The 22,976-nt window shown below is 44.4% G+C and overlaps 1 protein-coding gene across 1 annotated transcript in view; it reads left to right on the forward strand.

The window, feature by feature from the left end:
* Nucleotides 1–22,976, forward strand: part of CDC73 (cell division cycle 73) — a 754,132-nt gene that overhangs the window by 566,945 nt on the left and 164,211 nt on the right. Inside the window, exon 11 of the mRNA XM_086964560.1 lies at nt 4,652–4,709. Coding sequence (XP_086820686.1) covers nt 4,652–4,709 — 58 coding nt within the window. The remainder of the gene's footprint in view (nt 1–4,651; nt 4,710–22,976) is intronic.

The raw sequence follows: 22,976 nt of genomic DNA on the forward strand, positions 1-22,976 counted from the left end.
GGGCAAACCAAACTACCAAGCCAATTCTTATGCTGGGAAGGAAACAAGCTACCGGGGACCGGTTTCTGGCATATCAGCCGTCGTCGGGCCGGCTTGCTTGAATCTTGATGGTGCAATGAGCAAGGGACTCACATCTGAGTATACCCTAGGAAGAGGTGCAGGCATTGCTTCAACAAGGAGGAATCCGACGTGACACCCGAGTACAGCATAAATTGTTATGGTTGAGGAGCAGGAACGTTTTAGTGGGCATGTTTTTCTTCCCCACCCACCCCTGACCCAGGTGCATCAACACAGATGCCTCCACACTTGGGTCACCACACAATCCAGGGCCAATGATCTCAACAACAGAATCTGCACATCCATTTACTCGAAATGATGGCAGTTTAGTTAGCGCTTTATCCATTTCAACAAACTCATTTACAACAGAACAGTGCTTATTCACAGACCACCGGACCACAGTGTACTAGCTCCAGAAGCAATGGTGCTCACACTCGCCACAGTTGTCCAGGCTGGCTCAGACAAATGGGCATTTGGCCATTCATCATCTAGTCTTTCTCCTGGCGAATGCATCCAGGAAATGAACAAGTTTGAAGAACTTCTCAGAAGGAAACTTTATTAAACACTCGATTCGAGTAGAACATACTTTATTGGGCTGATGAGAGCCATAAAAGCACACCGTTCAAACATGTACACACATTTCAATAGACAAACAATACATTAAAAACGAAAGGGTAATATACATGTCCGTTAAAAAGGTCCTCATCATACAAATATTACATATACATTAATTATTCACCAGGATCCAATTAAAATAGAACACATTATAGAATATCCTCACAAATTAAATACTATGATAAAAGGTGCTTATCAAATGTCCCTGTGATAGAGTAAAAGAGGTGATTAAAAAATATAACATAATACACACATAAGAGAGGGTTATTTTGCAGCTACTGCAGGGACGACATCTTCCTCAATCTCATTTCTCCTTGCAGAAAGCTTGCAACCCTAAACACGTTGCAGGGGAGGAAAGCATATCTTCCGTCACAGGGATATAGAGTATGGCTCGCCTGAGAACTCTGATTTGACTGTCGAATACGGTTACCCTTTTGTGAGAGGGCCATGCGTGGCGAGAATCCGTAACGGGCAGTGTGTGACCATCAGATATGAACGTAGATAAATGTTGTCAACAATATGATGGAAGCTCTAAAATCCCATTGTATTGCTCCTGCTTGATTCAATATAACTGAATAAAATCTGGTTACAAAAAACAAAAACAAGGGAGGATAGCATTTGTAAAAATACCAAAGCAGGCCAGACTTGAACAAAGTTTGCCTCTCTCAATAGCGGTATTACAAATTTCTTACAAAGGGGGTTATAAAATTCACAAAAAAAGATAAAATGCAAAGTGTCCTGTTCCGAGAAATTGTCACGGGCACGGTTTTAAAGTACCTGGCAGCGAGAAACCCTTTGGAAATGCTAAGAACCAGGGTACCTGATTCAGCTGGAATCTAGTTAAAACAAAATGATGTTGTATGTTTGTTACTAGTGACAGATAGGGCTGTGGTTTTGGGGTCGAGGTCAGAATGACATACCTTCTTACCATAGGCTTGGCTAATTCAAGGCCCTTCCTGGTCACCTGGTCACCTGCCACCTGCCTAAAAACTTTATTTTAATCTCCTTGATCGCTGCTGGTCCTAACGATGTTGGTTCACTATACATATCAGGGCAACCCAGCAACGTCAATTGTTCCCTGATGTAGTTTAACAACGGAATTTGTAGGACCCCGTCAAGGGCAATACAATCCCTGATGACCATCTGATTCAAGGTGAGTGCAATACTTGACCAGATCCTTATTCAACACATCTGAGGTGCAGCAGCAGTATAGCCAGGCCAAGTTCCTCATATAAAATAAAGGTGGGGGTACTAGAAGGGAGAGCTAGGAGGCCGCGCAGGAATTTATTCTTGACCCCTGGATATCACTCACATCCTTATAAACCCATACGTCGCACCCATATGTCGCTATAGGGATACATTTATCTTTATAAATCTTCAGTATGGCAGGTATTGGTTTAGGTCCCAATCTTTTGGCAAAGCCCCATACAGCCCCAACTGCTCTAGCCAAAGTGTTCTTTTTTTTTTTAATTGCCTTTGTGCAGCCCATGACCCTTTATCGTCAGATAACACCCCCAGATACGGAAAAGTAGGTACTTTTGACAATTGCACCCCCTTGCAGAAAAACTTTGTGCTGGCAGCCGTCTTGCTGCCTTTTGTCATTGTATGTGACTTAGTAAAATTAGTAGCTGGATAGAATGATTCCATAAAATCAATAAAAGCATTTACAATATTTTGGAGACCTATGGTGGTCCTAGCGAACAAGACAGCATCATCTGCGTACAGTAACGCAGGCACCAACTTGGAACCAGCTCTTGGGATATCTTGAGTACTACCTATAAGCTGGTCTCCCAGTTTATTTATGTAAAGGGTAAACAGTTGAGGTGCCATAATCCACCCTTGTCGTACCCCTCGCTTGACCTCCCAGGGGTTTGTTAAACTACTGTCATCCTTGAATCTTACTGCTGCCGTTGTATTATTGTGGGCATATATGTAGAAAGGATACCAGACTCGGTTCCGTGCCCAGCTCCCCCAGTATCTGCTGCAGTTTTGAACGATTTACTCAATCAAAAGCTAATGTTAGATCCATAAATCCCATGTGTAATACGTCCCTCTTTGTTATGGTATACTTCCTGATCACCACTCAAATAGGAAGTCCTCATGTAGAGATCCTAAAAATACTTACCCTGTTGAGATGTGCCAGCAGTCGACTTCACAGTTGGAAGTAAGGTTTTGGAATTGCTCACTAATAAGGTACCATCAACACCGAGCAGACTGACTTTGTGTTCCTCTTCATCTACTGCAATGGCTTTAATTTCCTTGTTTTTTTGTTTTTTCCACCTATTCTGTCACCATTACAAACAAAAATGAAGACAGTGGGTAGGGCTTGTGTGTGCTCTCAAAATGAATCTACTTCACAACCTCAATGACTCTACCCTTTATCTGTTGTCAATTCCTTACATTGCCACGGTGCGCCAGTATTGACCCCCACATGTTGATGACATAACACACTTTTATCTGACCCCTTCTAAAGAAAGAATTTTTAGATTAAGCCAAAAGCCTTTTAGTCCAGTAAGGTGAAGGTGATGGGCTCCAGCTACATCGCCAGACATTTCGAAAAAATGTTGGCATCCACGTTTATTAATGCAGTTGGTCATTATTTACATCACAGTTCAGTCCCTTTGTCTAACTTGTATATTATAGTCATTCTTGCTTCTGAGAGAATGGTTAATCTACACATAAAGAAACAAAGTTTTAAGAGCTGACCATACTGGTTCCTTTTTTTTTTTTTTTTTTTTAAAGCTTGAAGGTCATCTGGGCCTAAAGCTTAATTCATCTTTATGATCATAACTTCTAAAACCTAACCAATAATCATAAGTATCCAATTCTTCCCTCTTTTACTAAGCTGCTGAAGCAGTCTTCCACAGGTTATCTCAATTTGTTTATGCTATAAGCACAATATTGATTTCTGTATAGTTCTTGGGACCCAGCTTCCATTTCTCTTATTGACCTTCTACCCTTTCCTCCAAAGAACTTGCTTATCATTTTGCCTGTAAGTTTGGCGGCAGCATTTTGTTTTGCATTTGTTTGTCATATTACCTTAGATTACTGCAGATTGTTCCAATGCCTCTTTAATAGGAGAGTTTGAAGCAGCTCCTTCTGGGCGAGCTTTTATGTAGGTAGGCCAAGAGTAGAGGAAGCAAATGTTGTTTTCATGATTGTAATGATCCCTGTAACTTTGTCCCTCAAGCCCAAAGTAGCAGATCACAGTAGTTAACATGACTTAGTCACCTCTCGGATTTGTGCATCGGAGAGTAAAGCAAGTCATTCTTGACCATCAGGTGACATGTACTAAGTGGAGCCACCAATCCCAATTCTTCTTTTTAATCTCCTAAAAAGAAACTGCTTCTGCTTCATCTCGTCTAGATAAGTGGGCCAGCTCAACATATTGAGCCAAAGTCAAATTTCGAAATAGAAGGATTGCTCTCTTCCGGAGTTTGTCCCAACAAATTCTTAGACTAATCCAGCCTGGCCCTTATTCGGTTAATAAACACACATTTGATCATGGAGGAAATCCTCTCTAACTTCCTTAACTTCTGCGTAGCATCCTGCTTTGTTATTGTAGCATTCATTGCATAGACCTTACATATAACAAAAGTACTTTTTGGAATATTTGCTCCCAGATATGCCAGTACTGGAATTGTAAATTAACAGTCTTACAATAGGTGAGTGTGTGGCCGGATTTAAGAATTAGAAGTCCAACATTTTTGTAGTAGCTATTCATGTGAAGGGTCTATAATATTTGCTTGTAGGAGGAAGAAAAAACTTTATGTAATTTTCTATCGATTTGCCAGTGGTGTAATTGCTGTAAATTTTTAAATGTTGCAATATGTTTTGAAGTATTCACTTGCTGTTGTATAGTTTTAACAGTATCGAGGTACATTTATGTACAATGTTTTAATAATTTTGATAACGAGAAATTGACTAAATCTACACAAATGTTTTAAAGTTTATACTATTTTTTTTGTGTTTATAAAAGGAAGGAGCATCTGCTAGAAAGACCCAGGCGCCTGCCGCACAACCTGTGCCACGACCTGGTAAGAACGTAAAATTGCAATTATGCATGCTGTTATAGAGGGGTGTATAATTTCAAACAAATTTTAAAAATGACTTGTGTGGTCAATGTTCTTTTGCCTTTGAGTCGAGCTCGTTTTCATGTGTGATAGGGGTATCTGTGAAGTATGTTTAACTACAATTTTAATCTGCCTTTTTATTGATTTTCCGGTACAGAACGTGGCAAAGATGCCCAACATAGAACATTAGGCAATCGTGACCTTGAATGTGATGCTGTACACTTTTCTTTGTTTTATTTTGGTACCACCTGTGTTTGCCCGTTAGCAGGTAGCTAGGATTTCGACATGTAAAACCAAATGCTCACAAGCCTAAAATGTGTCATTTAGTGTGAAAAACAGCTTAGACCTTTAGATAGTTCCTGTCTTTAGTTAGATAATTACTCCTTTATTTGTAGCGCATTTACAACAGTGTACTAAATTGCCCACTTCAAATAGCTGTTTTCTTACCAGAATGTTTTTAACGTAGGATTAGCACATTGCTATCCATGCCAAGCTTATACTACAATGCTAAAGTTTTTTTTTTTTAAATGCTAATAAAGTATGTTAAAAAATACTTTGACATAGCCAAGGACACTCAGTAGCTCTCCATGCCTGAATTACTCACAAGTAATCTGCATCACTCTCAGCTCAAGTCTCCATCCTCGTATCCCATAACAGCTTGAAGATTCCTGGCTAGCTTCTCCATCTCCTCTGATATGTAAGCCCCATATGCCATCATATGCCAAGCCAAAACTGGATTTTGAGAGGGTGAAACGGTAACGAATGACTTGGAAGGCAAGGAATTACTCAAAAGGCTTGAAGTTCAAGTATTACTCTAATTATTAGTGATCCTCGTTATGCTGAGGCCTACTTTTCCTCATCTTTGCCCTAACATTTGCTAGTATATCATAACTCAACAACAGTAAACCAGGAAAGATGCAAGGAAAAGAAGATTTTCCAAAATTCTGACAACATAGGTGTTGGCATTACTTACAAGGAGAAAGTGTAGGAAAAGCTTCTCCTGTCCGCTCATATTGCTTTATAAAGTAAAGAAAAACTAAATAGAGTTGCCAGCATGGCAAATAACTAAATAGAATAATGTCTTGGCCCTTTGCTCCTATGTGGACAAGCTGCCGAGGCTTCAGCAACCAACGCCACTTCCTAGGAGGGAAAAGGCAGTTAACATAATGTTTCTTTACCATTTGATCTCTCTTCGATTCATATGCTTAAAATTTTCCCCATTGTTGGGCTGGGATCATTTGATAATTTATAAGCAGCAATATACTTATATACTGAATTAGTCTTGCATTAGCGGTATGGTTTGCGTAGTCTATCTGCCTCATTATATGATCCAAACCACTGCCATTGAGCAGGAGAGATACCCTGCTCATCTGCCTGAAGAGACTCCTCAGGTTAGATTTTCTGCCACAAATCAAATGGAAGGTAGTTCTCTGGAGCTCTTTTTCTTTGGAGAATGATGCCTTCAAATTGGGGAAGGTGATGCTAACACTTTATTCACTCGTTTTTGTAAGAAGATTGAACCTAGCCAATCTATTCAGGATGTTTGAGACCACTTCAGGGAAATCTCACTCAGAGCCTGTAGATCACCTAGGAAGAAGTAACTCTTTGGTGAGCTCCACATTTTGTATATGTCTGCCTCTTGATCGCTACCCTAAACAATTTGCCATTTCTCAAAGTGTTTTCATCTAAAGAACCCAAGGGCTATGACAGATAAATGGGCTTCCCTCTTCTGGAAGGGAAATCTGCATCTACCCTAGAGTTCTGCTTAAAAAAAGCTCAAACTTGAACTGGTGAGCACCAGAATTCAGTCTTCTTCACAGACATCTGTGGTGGCCAAAGGATCCCCTGAGCCTAACTAAGATTCAGGCAACTGGTCAGCCACCCTCTTCTGTGACGAAAGCACCAATACCATCTGTCCTCTCTGTGTCACTGTCTTTAAAACATGATTTCTTGCAGGAAAGCCCATGAGACTTATTCAAAAAGGCTCGTGTATTTCCTTTCAACCAATAGCTCACTTAAAAAGGTACATCCGACTATGCAGGCTGGCTAATCAACCTTCGCACCTACTTTGAAAGAGACGACGTATGCGAATTGTTTTTTTCAGTAGCAGCTTACCTTCAGTTGCCTAATTCAGTCAATGCCTCCACCTTGTGTTGTAAAGTTCACATTTTTCCCCACCTGTTACTGCTTCACCTTTAATTGCTCTTCCATCAGCACAAATGTTGTCAATGACTGCATCAGCAGAATCTCCCTTTTAGCAGTGTTGCCTTTGATATTCTGTGCCTGTAATTTTCCTGCTAGTCGATTATTTCTCAGTCCTCATTGTAGTGATTCTCTTATATGCTTTTCAATTATCAGCTATTTACTTGTCAGTTGCTGCATCATCTGTTATCATGCTTTTGGCTACTTTGGTGTCTTTTTTATGATCTGTACTGCGTATTTCTCAGATTTCAATTAATGTTTCAGTACATACTCTTATTAGAATACCACCTCATCCTCCAGCTCTTCTATTGCAATAACCGTCTTGTAACCTAGAAGTTCAAGAAGATTATTAGGAAGGGTCAGAGACCAGATGAAGATGATGAACATCTGGAGGATTTCTTTAGCAATAATGAGGATCAAAACTTAAGTGGCCATAGAGACGTTGGCCTTAAAGACTAGAATATATTTGGTTTATCCATCGAGAACCTCAGTAAGTGGACTTTGGTCTACGCTGTCTTAGATGCAGATATCTATACTGTCATGAACCACCATTTCACCACCACATAAATAATAGGCATTATAACAGTCTTTATCCTCCTATAATGGTGCTAGAAGACTGCCTCACTATTCTGTAAAGAATGTTGGAAGACCTTCATCCATTAATTTAAGTACCTTTAACCTCTTCTTTGTCAGTACATTTACCACTGCCCACTGTAACTGTCACATTGTTGCGACTGGTAAATCCTCCTACCATCAGCCAGAGCCGTTCCTGCCTACAATACCTCCTCTAACCCTTTCACTCCTATATGACTTTGACACCAATTGGAATAAGATATAGACTGCAACCAAGATTGTGATGGCTAAGAGTGAAGAAAATTATACAAGTGATGAGTCTCAGCAACAACTTTCTAAAAAAAGAAAGCCTGACCCTTGTCTGGCAAAGAATGCGAGTGGTATACCTTGATCCTTTATTATACCAGTCCAGATCCACTTCCTAGGGTCTTGTACACATGACGTTTGCTATATCCTGTGCCGCTTAGAGAGTGTATCTTAGAAATTCAGTCTGCTAAAACATTCTTCTCCAAAATACGGTTTGCTTTTTAATTTAATAGAAAAGGCTTGAAAGGGCATCAGAACAATTCAGTTGTTGGATAGCCAATGGAAGATGGGTACAGATGAAGAATCTACCTTCTATATTGGTCAGCCTTTCTAGACTAGAAAAGTATAAGGCTTGAGACACCTATCCAGCATGCTTTCTCAATTAGGATATCATTGATTTGATATTAGCTGCAGCTCAACACCAGTCCAGAAATCTCTCCACACAGTACATCATGCCATCTGACAAGCAGGGTTGTAAGAGGGAGTCAGTGAGCAGATGTATCATTTAAAAATGCTAGTGCTTAAGCAGTTATTTCTTGAAATTACCCTTATGACACTACACCTCTCCATTCATAGAGGGGACTGCCTGAGGATGAGTCTGGTAAAATTGTTTGTAGCTGTGTGCCTGTATGGACACATGTTGTTCGTGCTCCTGCCATCTGGGGTTGGGCTACGAAATTTGCAAGTTCTTTTTTTTTTTCAAAGAAGTCTGTTGAGTCACTTGGTCTAGGAGACTCCTCCTTTTGTTGTACATTCTCATGGTCACTTGTGCCATTGTTTTTATCCGCCATCGAGTTTTTTTTTAGAGATAAAGCATGCTCCCAGTGTCAATGAGTTTGTCTGTTCCCCTCACTACCTCGAGTCTGCTGTCTTCTACCCTGCAGCGAGAGAACTCTTCGACACGTATGGCACAGGTTCAATCCCATCAATGATGAGTAAATGGGCCTATTGGCCTTGGTCCTCCGCATGCTCCATCGGAGAATGAAGATGCTCCCAAGGTAATGGAACAGATGCCCTTCAGGAGATGCCCCGAATGTCACTCTAAATATCACTGGACTGACCTTCACGCTGTCTGCAACTCGTGCCCTTCGCTAGAGCACAATGACACGCACTGCGTCTGCTGCTCGACCTGTCACAGCAAGAAGACCTTAATCCAGTATCAAGAATGACAGTGGGCACACAACAGGATAACCCAGTCATCTATGGAGGAGTCAGACATTTTCGGCATTGCCAACCCCCTGAGTGCTGAAGAAGAGGAAGGGAAGGGGTGTTGGGCAAGTCGTCAAGAGTTCAGCCCACCAGCCAAACTTGAATAAATCTGCTTTGACATCTTGTGGTCAGGCAGAGAGGAGTTCCTAGAAAAGGTATGCGCTCCAGAGGACGCTCCATCCACCTCCGTCTGCCCTAGTCCAGGTGTAAAGATCACGCCATTTGGGAGTACTGCCGATTCCTCAGCTCTCAGCACGTCGGAGCCAAAGACCCTCAGCCAACCCTCCCCAGCAGCCGCACATTAGAGCCAAGACTGTCCCTCAGAATCCCTTTCCACCCTTCCCAGCAGCTGCATGTCGGAACCAAGAACCGTCCCTCAGGGGGATGGGCATTGAGCCTGGTGCCAAAACCGCTTTCCCCTTCAGGTATGTCACCGCTTTCAAGCGCTGGTTGCTTGCCTCGGACCGAGGGGAGGCTCAGCTAAGGCCCTTGATCTTTGACTGGCCTCGAGCCCGAGGTCTCACGCTGGCACCAAGCTATCGAAGACCCTCCACCATCAAAGCTGCAAATACAGTGGCAACATCCACACTTGGAGCTGAAGCCACCTTCGAAACCTAGGAACCCCCCACCCCAGGTTGCTGCAGGAGCTGAATGAGGGACAGAGGAGGATAATCAGCCGTTCTAACACAGTCAAAATGTTGGCCTTGGTCAAAGTTCTGCCCAAGAAGTGCAAACGTGCCTTAGAGGAAATCTAGACATTGAACACTTCTGTTCCCCTTTTGAACCCTCCCCCCAAAAAGCCTAAGGACAAACCTTCTCTCCCTGCTCTTCCTCCACCAGTACCTCCTCAAACTTCACGTTCAATACCTCCTTCACCTCCTATGCCTTCTTCACAGAGATCCCTGGAGTATTACTCCAACAGCAGCAACCCAAGCCCTTATTGTCCAGCTGGGAACTTTGCCCCAATTTACCCTGGTGCTTCAGGAGCTACGTGGAAAGATTAGGATGTGGATACCTTGACAGATCTGGATGTCAGGGCCTCCCCATTAAAGGACACTAAGGCGTACTAGAGCTTTAAAGCACAGCCATCTACCATAAGATGGACTTGTATGCTACCCGGAAGAGGATGACTTCCTTGTGGAGATAGTCTCCAAGACAGAGCATCCTACATGTAACACCTTTCCAGGTCGCACCTCTAACTCAGAGATTCTTATTGAATCTAAGATATTTTAATTTTACGCACTGAGAGTAACTTCGCTTAATTTTGTAGACGATGAGCAATTTTCCGTAGTTACCTTCCCTCTGCGCCTGTATCCCACTAAATAAAAAGGAATTATATGGGTTAGACAAGGCATGAGCCCAAGGTATTTTTATTCATTGCATATAGAATAAGTCTCGCACGATCAGGAGCAGAAATGGTTAACCGGTACATGAACAAGCGTGACGTGCACCCGTCACTATGCCCACACGTGATGACAGATGCTGAAGCAGCCAGAGAGACAGGCTGCTCAAAAAGACCTGTGGAGGCTTCCTCTTTATCTCCGGGATCCTGAACCGGGACCAAGTAGGTGCCGCAAGCGGTTGCTTGACCTTGATGAAGTAAGTGATCGGCATGGGCGGTATTTGCCAGCATTAATAACCAGACGGGGTTGTTGCTTAAGGGCTCTGAAATTAAATTATTTTTTTCCCCCAGAATGTGACAATAGGCAACACTCCCGTCTGGGTCCATGGGGCATCGCACATTTACGATTCACGTAATCTTTGGCTAATGTTTTTCCGCCACTATTTTTGAGGTTTTATCACTGGTTTTTAACCAGTAATACCACGACCGGGATAAACTAAAATTTCACGGTCAATGGAAATTGTCAAAGGAAGCTTCACCTCAATTATGGATGCTGTATAAAATCTAATGTTGCTGATAACGTCTCTTTCAAACGAGGATGATTCAGCAATTGGCACCATCACTCCGGTTTATCAGAACCACACACTGATTGCCACAAGTGTGGTTACATGTAGGCACTACAGTCAGACTTTTTTTCCCGCAACACTCATTAGGTTACACAGGTGTAGGTTATGAATGCAGATCCTGTCATGTGGAACTTCTCACCGCACCTGATGAACCTAGCTATGTGTTTACTACTGTGGAATGCATGATTGGCCTGAATGTAGTATGCTGGATATCATGTTGTTTTCTATTTCAGAACAAAGCGTTGATGAACTAACCATAAGTTTTGCGGTCAATAGAATCACTTCATGAGTACACCTTAGCTTGTGCGCTTTTGTCTGTATCTCACCGGTCCTGAAGAAAGCCTTGCTGCTACACAGCCAAAGGCTGAAATATGTAGAGCTTGTGACCATTTTTTACAAACTAATGTCTGTGACCAAGAAAGTCACAACTGACATCCACAATTTTTACTTTTAACCTTGCCCAATAGCCCCACTACTAAAACTCTCTTGGGGAGTTACATAGGCAATTTTAAAATCACTTCCACTTTTTCACTCACTCCAAAGAAAAAACCCTGCTCCTCTAATTCATGTGTTGCAGCACACACGAGAGGCACTCAGCCCCCGCGGGTGGGAACCCTATAATGAAGCATGCCACCAACTAGGTTGGTGGGTGAGGGTTTTTTTAACAAAAGTATTACTTTCCTTTTCTTGACCACAGTAATCCTTCCTAGGATTTACTCTTTCTTTGTAGTTATTTTCCTCTAGGGAAGCAGGAGTAACTTCCAGTAGACACTTTCTCTCTTTGTTGAGCTATAAACCAAAGTGGAGCCATATACTCAATCAATATCACCTCAGCTACTGTGAGAGCCAAACTCCTCAAAGGAGAAGAGGGGGTTTGCGTGGGAAATTAAGAAATCCCAGCACTGGAGAACTGCAATTACTGGTTAGTAACTTTTTTTTTCTTGTGCATGGGATCTTATATAGATTTGGATGCTTCATTTAAGACTAAATAAGCAGCACAAGTGCAAATGATGGCAGTCGGCAATGAGGCTCACCTTAAGTGAATAGATTCTGATGCACTGCCAGCCCCATTCTAGATTCCACTCTGGGTGTTGTATTACGGCAGTAATGTTTAGTGAAAGAATGCATTGTCCTCCAAGCAGCTGCTTTGCAGATCCCTCTCAAGAATACAGTGGTCAAGAGTGCTACCATGCCTCTGGTACAGGTTACACACCAACATATGAACGTCTGTCCCACAAGCGCGTGTTACAACACTGGAAACAATCCATCTAGCCAAGCCTTCCTTTAACAGGGTTTTGCTATTATGTGCATCGCCAAAGGCAAGAAAGAACTGGCCAAATTGAAAAAGCACTTACTTTATCTATACAAAATGTTACCTATCTTTTAATACCAAGAGAATGGAACACCTTTACGGCTACAATAAAAATGAAGGAATAACAAGACGTTAAGGTGAAATGAAGGAAGCACCATCGGGATTAAACTTTGGATTAATTCTAGGGGAAAACTCTTCCTTAAAAAACCTAGGTAAGACCCTGGAGAAAGTTTCCATCTCGTATATCAACCTGGTTGAGATGTTAGCAATCATGAAGACTGTCTTTCTAGACAGATGCTGAACTGAAGCCTTCTGGATGGGCTTGAAAGGAGTCTTCAATAAGGAGGACAACAGAAAACATTCTTGATATTTTGGAATATAATAGACTGGTAACTGGCCTTACTAAACATATGGAGGTGAAAGCCAAATTTACCCCTACAGATAAGTACTTAGGCCTGATGGGTGCCAGATGGAGAGCTAGGGCAGAAATTGATATGGTCACAGAAAAAAGATCAAAGACCTTAGCTTGTGCCCACACCCAAAACAAATTAGCATTTTATCACAAAGGTGTGTAAAGTGAAATGCGCCACAGTAACCTTAAGAATTTGCTTATGGTCATCTGGCAGTCTAGAGAATCAATTTAAGGAGCTGGTTCATCAACTGCAGTGATTGTCGATTGGGGTGAAGAACTTCAGCTTTGTTCGGAGAAAGTAGACATGGTTCCCATTTAAACTGAATTGGTGGCTGTATTGTTATCACTCATAGCTGATTGTACCAATGATGCATAGCTAAACTCAAGCTACCAGAATCACCATTTAGGATTCTATCTTCATTGCCCAACATGGTAAGGATCAGAGGAATGGCTAAGTTGGGCTGCCTGGGCTCTAGGTGCATGACCTTACTGTAGTCTGTTGGAGAGCTTCTTGTGAGGGACAATTGACATCTCAAGCAGGGTTGAGATCCACGGTTGTCCGGTACATGCTAGAGCCCGCAGATTGATAAGGGATGTTTGCCTCACCTTCTTGACCATGACATGAGTGGCAAGTGAAGAAAAGCATAGGCAAAGATCCCAGACCAGTTCACCCACAGATCATTGCCCAAAGACTGGAGTGTGGAAATTTGTCTGCAAAGTTTCAGCATTTTTTGTTTACTGCCGTGCAAAAAGGCTTATTTTCGAATGCCCCACTTGAAAATGTAGAGAGCAGGACTTGTGGGTGAGGTTCCCACTTTGCTGAGCAGGTCTGCAGAGTAGTTGTCCACTCCTGGAAGGTAACGTGAAAGGAGGTGACCCTGATGATGGATGGCCCAGTGTCCAATCTGCTGTGCTAGGGTAGACTGGGGAGGTGAGTGTGAGCCTCCTTGCATCTGAAGATAGAATATGGCGGTCTGTTTGTCCGTGAGCACCAGGACTACCTTGCCGTGAATCTGTAGGAGTAAAGCTTTGAGTGATAGATGAATGGCTAACCGCTCCAAGTGGTTTGTGAAGATCCCACAGATGAGGTGGCCTTGTACAGTCATGTCGTTGAGGTGCGCCCTTTAGCCATCTAGAGATGCATCCATGGTGATTTTCACCTAAGGAACTGGGTCTTCCCTGCAAATTGTTTTTGCTATTCTGCTGCTCCAGAGAGCGATGGGTGCTGGCCTTACCTACACTAGACCCTTCAACTGACCCTCCACATGTGACTACTGACTTGAGGCACTCCTGCAGTGCACACATATGAAGCCTGGTGTGGGGCAGTATAGCAATGGAGGAGGCCATCCTCCTAGCAAGCGCATAAATATGCAGACTGGGAGCTGACTGAGTAGCTGGAAAAGAGGCAGAATCTGTTGGAACGCTTGCACTCTGAGGTTTGGGGAAAGCTTAGCCCACAATGGAGTTGAGGACTAATCATAGAAAGGGTTGGACTTGACGTAAGTGGGATTTTGTGGTGTTCACCGGGAACCCTAGCCTATTTACGAGGAAGACCATAGTCTGGATAAGAACCAGGCATACCTACCTGCTTGCGCTCTTGATCAGCCCGTAGTCTAGGTAGGGGAAGATGTGAATTACACCCCCCTCTGAATCGGGGGTGCTGACCACTTACCATGAAGCTGAGGTTATACCGATGAGTGGGAGGAATCAGGATGCGAAAGTAGACCTATTTCATGAAGTCGCCTGGCTGCTGCAGGGGGATGGCATGTGAAGTCTTCTGACCGAATGGATCCTATGAGAGGAAAAATATCGAGGATTGACCTAAGGGGTCTGTCCTTCTTGAGAAGGAGGAAGTATATGTAGTAAACTCCTACACCTTGGTGGTGGCGGGGCCCTGTCTCTATGGCTCCTTTGGCCAGTAGTGCCTGAACCTCCTCGTCAAGCAGCATAAGGTGTTCTAGGCTGAGGGTGTGGGTGCAAGACTGAATGTTTGGTGGAGTGTGCCAAGCTCTATGCAGTAGCTGTGCTTGATGATGGACAAAACCCTCAGTTCTGTGGTGATCTTCAAGTGGGACAGAAATCCCTGAAGTATTCCCCCTACATGTGCTGTGTGATCAGGGGCGTGCAGAACAAAGCATTTCTTGGAGGTAGAGGCTCCCTTACTGAAAGTGCTTTGCCCTTAGAACTATTCCCTCTAAAGTCTGAAATCCCTACCACAAACAGGAGGTTGACCAGGTGCAAATAGTGGGGGGACAATGTAAAAAAGGGGCTTTTCCTACATGTGACCCCCAGTTGTACAGCGGGTTTGATGGAGGGAGTGGGGGGGGAATCAGTTTGTACTTTCTCAATAAGGTGCATAACCAAACAAGATCTGACCGACTCCTTAAATATCTTGTGCAGAGTTAATCATCCCCTTGAAAACCCCTCTCTTTTGGAACCACTTTCGTGGTTCTGTGACTTTTTTCTAAAACCTCTGGTGTAGAACCTACCTAAAAGAGACACTGTTGAATCTTCTAAAAGAAATCAATGTGGAGGGAGACTCCACCTTTCTCGTGAGTCTTGACATAGAGAGCCTGTACACAAGCCGCCCCTGGATGACCCAATTGAGGTTATCAGTAGGGCTCTAGAAGAGGCCAAATGGAAATATAGAACCCCAAAAGCATTTATTATAGAATGCACCAAACTGGCGCTCAAAGATTATTAGGTTTTTATTTGAAGGTGACCTATTCTTACAAATTAACTGGACCTCAATGGGCAGCACCTTTGCCCCCAGCATGGCAAGGCTTTGTCTACGACTTGGAGAGGAAGTATATCCTCCACGCTGAGAACCCGTATGACAGTCGTATCACCTTCTGGAGAAGGTACATGGACGACGTCCTGATTTGAGTGGATCAATGGACTGGACAGTGACCTAAAATTCACTAGCTCCATAGATGAGAATGAGATGGTCTTTTTGGACATAACCATTATGAAAGAACATGGCAGACTAGAGGCCAGAATGTACCACAAACCCACCTCCAAAAACAACTTACTAGATATCGACAGCTTCCACCCTCGGGCCCTAAGAGAGAATTTGCATTATGGCCAATTCCTCCGGCGAAGGAGGAACTGCAGTAAATTGGAGGATTTTCAAACCGAGGCAATGGATCTTTCGAATAAACTAAAGACCAGAGGATACCCAGACAAACGGGCTGCAACCAACTACGAGATGTTCTTATAGCCTCTTAACCGCAGCGCAAATTCAGCCGCGGTGTGGCGGTTTGATTAAGTGGGCAGGGCTGCGTCGGCCAACGGGTATGCGCAGCACTACTGAGGTAGTGCTCGTGTTGGCCGACGGGCGCAGCGAAGGGGCTAGAAGACAATCCAAGGCACACTAATGAAATCACTCTTACCTGTGTGACTATGTACAGTACTATCTCTAACCAAGTCACTAAATCTGTCAAACACTGGAGAACACTACAGACCGGGAACCTGAAGTGGGAAAAACCTTTGTTTTCTTTCAAGAGAGCAAGGAGCTTAAAAGATTCACTCGTCTCCACCCGCCCTAGAAAGGAGATCAAGGCTCAAACAAGCACAGTTCTCAATTCATGGGGCCTCCCAAATGTGACCGGACATTTTCCCTGTGGGAATAGTAGTGTGTGCCACCTGACGTTCTCAAATAAGTTTGGATTTAGAACCTGGGTACTTCAAGCACACACTAAATAATAATAATAAGGAAGTTTATAGAGCGCCTGGTTACGCCTTCCCGGCGTGTCCCCGCGCTGTGGAGAGAGAGGCCAGTCCAATAGAAAAGGAAACCACAAGCCCATAGCTAATCTCAGAGAACTAGTTGGCGAACAGATGAGTTTTAAGAAGACTCCTAAACCTGGTCTCCGACTGTTCATCCTCAGACATACCAGGAGTTTATTCCAGTTTTGCGCAGCTAAGAGGCGAAATGAGCGGCTGCCCATTCTTGCTTTCTTAATCCTAGGGATTTCTAGCTGCCCTGTCCCGCCTGACCTCAACGTTCAGCCCGGTACATACCTAGTGATCAGGTTTCCCAGGTTTATTGGAGCCTTATGCCAGAGGATGCGATGACAAATGAGAAGGGATTTAAACAGCACACTTTTCTTGACTGGAAGCCAATGAAGAGCTTCAAGAGCTGATTTAGACGCTGCCCTTCTGGGTAGTCTCAAAATCAGTCGTGCTGCCGCATTCTGCAGGACTTGTAGCCGTCTGAGATTCTTTTCTGGAGCACCCAGATATAAAACATTCCCGTAAACCAGCTGGGAAGTAATAAGAGTGTGCGTCATCGTCTGCCTGGCCTCTAGCGGGAGCAGATCAAGTGTTTTGTTAAGGGTTTTTAGAACACCAACACATTTCCCTACTAGCCAGCGGATGTGGCCTTCATAAGAGCGGGTCAGATCCGACCATACTCCTAGATTCTTAGCCTCTAGACAGGGTATAGGGGTGGGGCCTAAACATTGTGGCCACCAATCTGCGGTCCAACAAGATTTGTCTCTACCAACCACCATCACCTCGGTTTTGCCTCCATTCAACTGTAAGCAGTTTTTATTCATCCAGGAGGCAGGCTCCGGCATGCATGCCTTAAAGTTGGATGCCTCGGCCGAAGGTGCCTGGGATAGGGAGATCAGCAGCTGGTTGTCATCAGCATACAATACTAATTCCACTCCAAACGCCTGCACCACCTCAGCCAGGGTAGACAAGTACAAGTTGAACAGAGTGGGGCTCAGGGCAGAGCCCTGATGGACCCCCTGCTCAAGTGCAACCTCTTTGGACTGATAAGACCCGCGTTGGACCTAGAAGCTGCGCCCTGTCAGAAAAGATTTCAGCCAGCCCAGCGCAGGACCCGAGACGCCCCCTTTGTTCAGACAATGCAGCAAGGTGAAGTGTGCCACAGTGTCGAACACTGCACTGAGGTCTAACATTATCAGTGCCATGGTGTGTCCCGCGTCTACTCCTTGCCTGATGGTTTCCGTGGCTCTTAACAGAGCGTTTTCAGTAGAGTGTCCCACCCGCAACCCTGATTGTGAGGGGTGCAGGAGATTAGCCACCTCCATGTGTGCCATTAGCTGGATGTTGACCACTTTCTCCGCTACCTTCGCTACATAAGGCAGTAAGGATATGGGTCTTAGATTTTCAAGAATATCATGGCTGAGAGTGGATTTTTTCCTAATAGGTAGGATCACTGCTCTTTTCCAGGATACTGGCAACGTGTGAGATACAAAAGAGATCTCCAGAACGTGCCTAATATAAGGCTCAAGAGTCTCCAGACTCTCTCCTAGCACCGTGGGAGGGGCTGGGTCACTGGGGTATCCAGACTTAATGCTGAGACAAATGCTTCTTAGGGTCTCTGGAGGAGGGACTGTGAAGCGTTCCAGTTTCTGTCCCACTACACTGTCTCCAGGCACTTCCTCAAAAGCCATTCCGCTCCCAGGATTACTAGTGAATGAGGCATAGATGTTCCTAACCTTCAGAGAGAAGTAGTCTGCTACTCTGTTGCATTCCTCCACTGAGTCGTTGCAAGGGGCACTCGAGCCAGCCACCGTGGAGATCTTCTTATAAATTCTAAAGAGTTCCTTAACTCCATGGCTGCTAAGGCAATTTCCCTCCTGTGCTGGAAATTGCAATTTGCATTGTTTTATGACGAGCTGGGCTCGTCATCCGCGTGCGAGGAGGCTACACCATGACGAGCCCAGCTCGTCATGAGCGTGGAAGGGGTTAAAGGAGTTCTCAGCCTCTCCTATTCTGTTTTTATAATAGGCGGCCTTAGCCCCTCTGAGTAGGACTTGATATTTCCTCTGTCCTTCTCTATAGAGCCTCCGCTCCTGCGCTCTAAAATACCTTCTCCAGCTCCTCTCCAGTCTCCTGCATTCTGCCTTGGCCTTCTGCAAGGCGGGAGTAAACCAAGGAGCAGGTCTTCTAGCTCTCCCGTCAGATTTCTTCAGTAGTGGAGGTGTCACTTTATTAAGGGCCTGGAGAATGCGCTCATTCAGGTTTTCACTAGCACTTTCACTGTCTGACCCTCCCGGGGGACCTCCTTCCCTAAGCATCTTATTGAAGGTGTTTTGCGAGACGTTTTTCCACTTTCTACAGGGATAGTTATTAGTCCCTCCCTTGAGTGGGTCTTCCATAGGTATGTCCATGCTAAAAGGCACCAGGAAATGGTCAGACCAGGGGACTGAAAGTGGCGTCCCTACCTCCACACCCTCCCAGCTGGCAAACACTGGATCCAGCAAGTGACCTAGCTGGTGGGAGGGGGCACATGATTTAAGATCCAGCTGCATGGTCTGCAAGTCCTGACGCAGCTCGGCAGCCTCCTTATGCAGAGAGAGTCTTCAAAATGCATGTTCAGATCACCCAGCACAAGCAGTTTGTTCCGCCTGACCGCCAAGTGAGTAATGCCATCTAGAAGACTGAGCCTAAAATTCCCAAGTGCTCCGGGAGGTCTATAAAGGAGGATCCCAGTGACAGAGGATTTGGGCCCTAGTTTTAGTACAAAGTGTCCGGCCTCACTGCTATTCACCAGTAAGGGTTCCAGGGTACACTCTTAGGGTGCCTACGCAATGACTGCAATTCCACCTCCCCTGCCCTCTGTTCTATCAACTCTGGCTATATTATATCCATGGGGTAGGGCCTCTACTATGTCCGGGTCCGAATTAGACCCCAGCCAGGTTTCAGTCCGAAACAACATATCGAGATTTTCGTCCGTGAGAAGCTCCGAAATCTCAACGCTGTGCTTACTGAGGGATCTGCAATTCAGTAATCCACCCATAAGCAGTTTCAGGCCTGTCTGACTGTCCTGCTCCCCTCTTCCTGTGAAGGAGCAATGTTGGCACTTTCTAAGTCGCATCGCAGCCATAGAGTGTCGGCAAGCCGTCACTATGGGAGGGCAAAGCTGTATAAGTTCCTCTCTCCCATACTGAATAGGCAGGCGCTCGATTTGGGCAGGGGTACTAACCCCGTTCGCCGTCCGGCCGCGGACGGGCGCAGACGGGCTTGCCTTTGGCGCGCCTTCGACGCGCCGCCGGCGCGCCCGCTGCGCGGCCGCTGTCCTGCCCGCATTAAGTAGGGAGAGGGGCGGGGAAACTAGAGCACTGACCTGGTTGCTGTGTGCCCGGAAGTGTTGGGCTCCTCCTCACCCTCCGCAACAAACGCCCACAAGGACGCGGCGGACCGGGGCAGGAGTGCAAACACAGGTTAGTCACCAATCAGCCCTTTACTGTTTCCCACCACCGATTCCCCACGTATTGTGCCGCAAACTTTAAAAGATTTAAAAAAGTATTTTTAAGAACATTAGCAATTTATCGCCCACGCTCTAACTCAGCGCAAGCGAGTGCCAGTAGTTGCGGTCAAAGCGGATGGAGCCTGCCTCTGCCACCGACAAGCTCTTCTCCACACTAATTGCAACTCAACTAATGTAGTGTACCTGATAACGTCCCTGTGAGATGGGATATATTGGGATGACCACCAGAAAGGTTAAGCAACATATCTGTGAGCACCACTGTAACATTAGGTGTAAGAGAAACACCACTAAAATGACAGAGCATTTCCTACAGATAGGACACTCTACTAATGATCTCAGTTGGACAGTCATTGAACAAATCAGGACTAGTGGGAATGTACAAAAACACTATTAGAAAAAGAGCAATGAAGGATTTATAGACTTTGCACCCATAAACATGGCCTCAACGACAACATACGTGGAACACAGAGATTAGTCTTTGTGGAGTTATGGCTTTTACCTGTCCATGGCTTGACCATACCTTCAACATTCCTCATTGGCTATTTCCTTTTGAGTTCATGGGGTTAGCAATACCACATTAGCCCCTAGATTGGGCAATTGGCCCTCACTGGGCCATGATAACATATGTGTTTGAAATATTCCCCCAAAAAATTCCTCCTAGATCCTACATACAACAACTTTCCAGGTCGCGCCTCTAACTTAGAGATTATTAGTGACGATTTTCCTGGGGTTAATACAGAATCGAATTGAAAGAGGTCTGCACACCATCCAGAACCTAGATGGCACGATGAGCAATCTATTCGTAATTGACTTACATATGCGCCTGAATCTCACTAAATGAAAATTAACTATAAGGAATAGCCAAGACATGAGTCGAAGATATTTTAATTTTGCTCACTGAGAGCAACTTCCCATAATTTTGCGGACTATGAGCAAATTTCCGTAATTACCTTCCTAATGCGCCTGTATCCCACTAAATAAATAGGAACTAAGGTGTTTTTATTTAGTGCCCATAGAATGAGTCTTGTACGATTAAGAGCAGAAATGGTTAACCGGTACATGAACCGGTGCGGTCGTCGCCACGCCCACACCTGATGACTAGTTGGTTTTTGGTTATTTTATACCCACGCATTTCACTACGTACTCTACATTTTTCTTTACTCTCTCAGACCACCTTGTATTATTTGTTTTGCTGATAACTATTGTTGCTTCCTTGTTTATAACCATTGCAAATGTGAAGCTCTCCGATACCCTCGGGTGGAGCTAGCGCTATATAAAACCTTCAAAATAAAATAAATTAAAATAAGATGCAGAAGTAGCCGGAAAGACCGGCTGTTCAAATAGACCCGTGCCGGCTTCCTCTTTATCTCCGGGATCCAGAACGGGGACCAAGTGGGTGCAACAAGCGGGTGCTTCACCTTGATGAAGTGAGAGATAGGCATGGCCGGTATTTGCAAGCATTAATAACCAGACGGGGATGTTGCTTAAGGGCTCTGAAATTAAATTGTTTTTGTCTCCCCAGCCCCCCGGCTGGGTCTATGGGGTATCGCAAATATACGATACACGTAAGCTTTCATTAATGTTTCTCCCCAACTATTTTTAAAGGATATCGCTGGTTTTTAACCAGAAATACCACGACCGAGAAACTAAAATTCCACGGTCAATGGTAATTGTCAGAGGAAGCTTCACCTCAATTATGGACGCGGTATAAAATCCAATGCAGAGTATAGGTTCTCTTTCAAACAAGAATGATTGAGCAATTGGTACTATCACTCCGGTTTATCAAAACTACACACTGATTGCCACGAGTATGGTTACATGTATGCACTACAGTCATAGATGGACTGTGTTTTTCCCGCAGCACTCGTTAGGTTACATGGATGCAAGTTATAAAATCAGATCCTGGCATGTGGATCTTTCCACCCCACCTGATGAACCTTGCTATGTGTTTACTACTATGGAATGCATGATTGGCCTGAATGTAGTATGCTTGATATCATGTTTTCTCTTTCAGAACAAAGCGTTGATGAACTAACTAAGTTATCTGAAAGAAACAGGTTAGTATTAGATTCCTTACCTTAGAATATCCCCAGGCGTCAGTCTGGATCTGGAAATTTTTGCATAGCAGTACCCCTGCGCATCGGTAGGCGTCGTCTGCGGTTCTGCGTCCGTCGGCGCCAGGGTGACGTCGCCGTAGTACTTGGACGCCTCCCTCGCGCGCTGACGTCAGTACTTCTTTTTTCCGCACCAGCAAGTGTAGGTCTGGAGAAAGTAGTGCCCTTGAGTCACTTTTTGACTAAGCTTTTCTATCCTTTTTTGATCCGTTTTGAGTCGTACGATTCCTTCGGTGCCGGTAGCGATTCCCGGGTTCAAGCCCTGTGCCGACTCCAACCGACTGATGTCGGATACCGACCCACAGTTTTGCGGTCAATTAAATCACTTCATGAGTGGACCTTAAGTGTTTGCACTCATTTCTGTATCTCACTGGTCCTGAAGAAAGCCTTGCTACTATGATCCAAAGGCTGAAACATGTAGACCTTGTCACCATTTTTACAAACTGACGTCTGTGACCAAGAAAGTCACAACTGATATCCGCCATTTTTACTTTTAACCTTGTCCTATAACCCCACTACTAAAAGTCTCTTGGGGAGTTAGAGGACATTTTAAAATCACTTGCATTTTTTCACTCACTCCAAAGAAAAAACCCTGCTCCTCTGTATTTCAGGCATCACAGCACACCCGAGAGGCACTCAGCCCCGCGGGTGGCAACCCTATGATGAAACATAACACCAACTAGGTTTATTGGGTGAGGGTTCTTTTTAAAACGGTATTACTTTCCTTTTCTTGACAACAGTAATCCTTCCTACGATTTACTTCTTCTTTTTTGTTGTTACACTTTGGTTTAAACATGAACGACAGATGTTCCCAGGCTGATAGGGAATTATTCAAGCATGTGAAACTATGAAAGATACCAATGTTGGAGTCCAATAATTTATACTTAAG

This window comes from Lissotriton vulgaris, chromosome 1_1 (assembly GCF_964263255.1).
Source record: "Lissotriton vulgaris chromosome 1_1, aLisVul1.2, whole genome shotgun sequence".
NCBI classification, from domain to species: Eukaryota; Metazoa; Chordata; class Amphibia; order Caudata; family Salamandridae; genus Lissotriton; species Lissotriton vulgaris.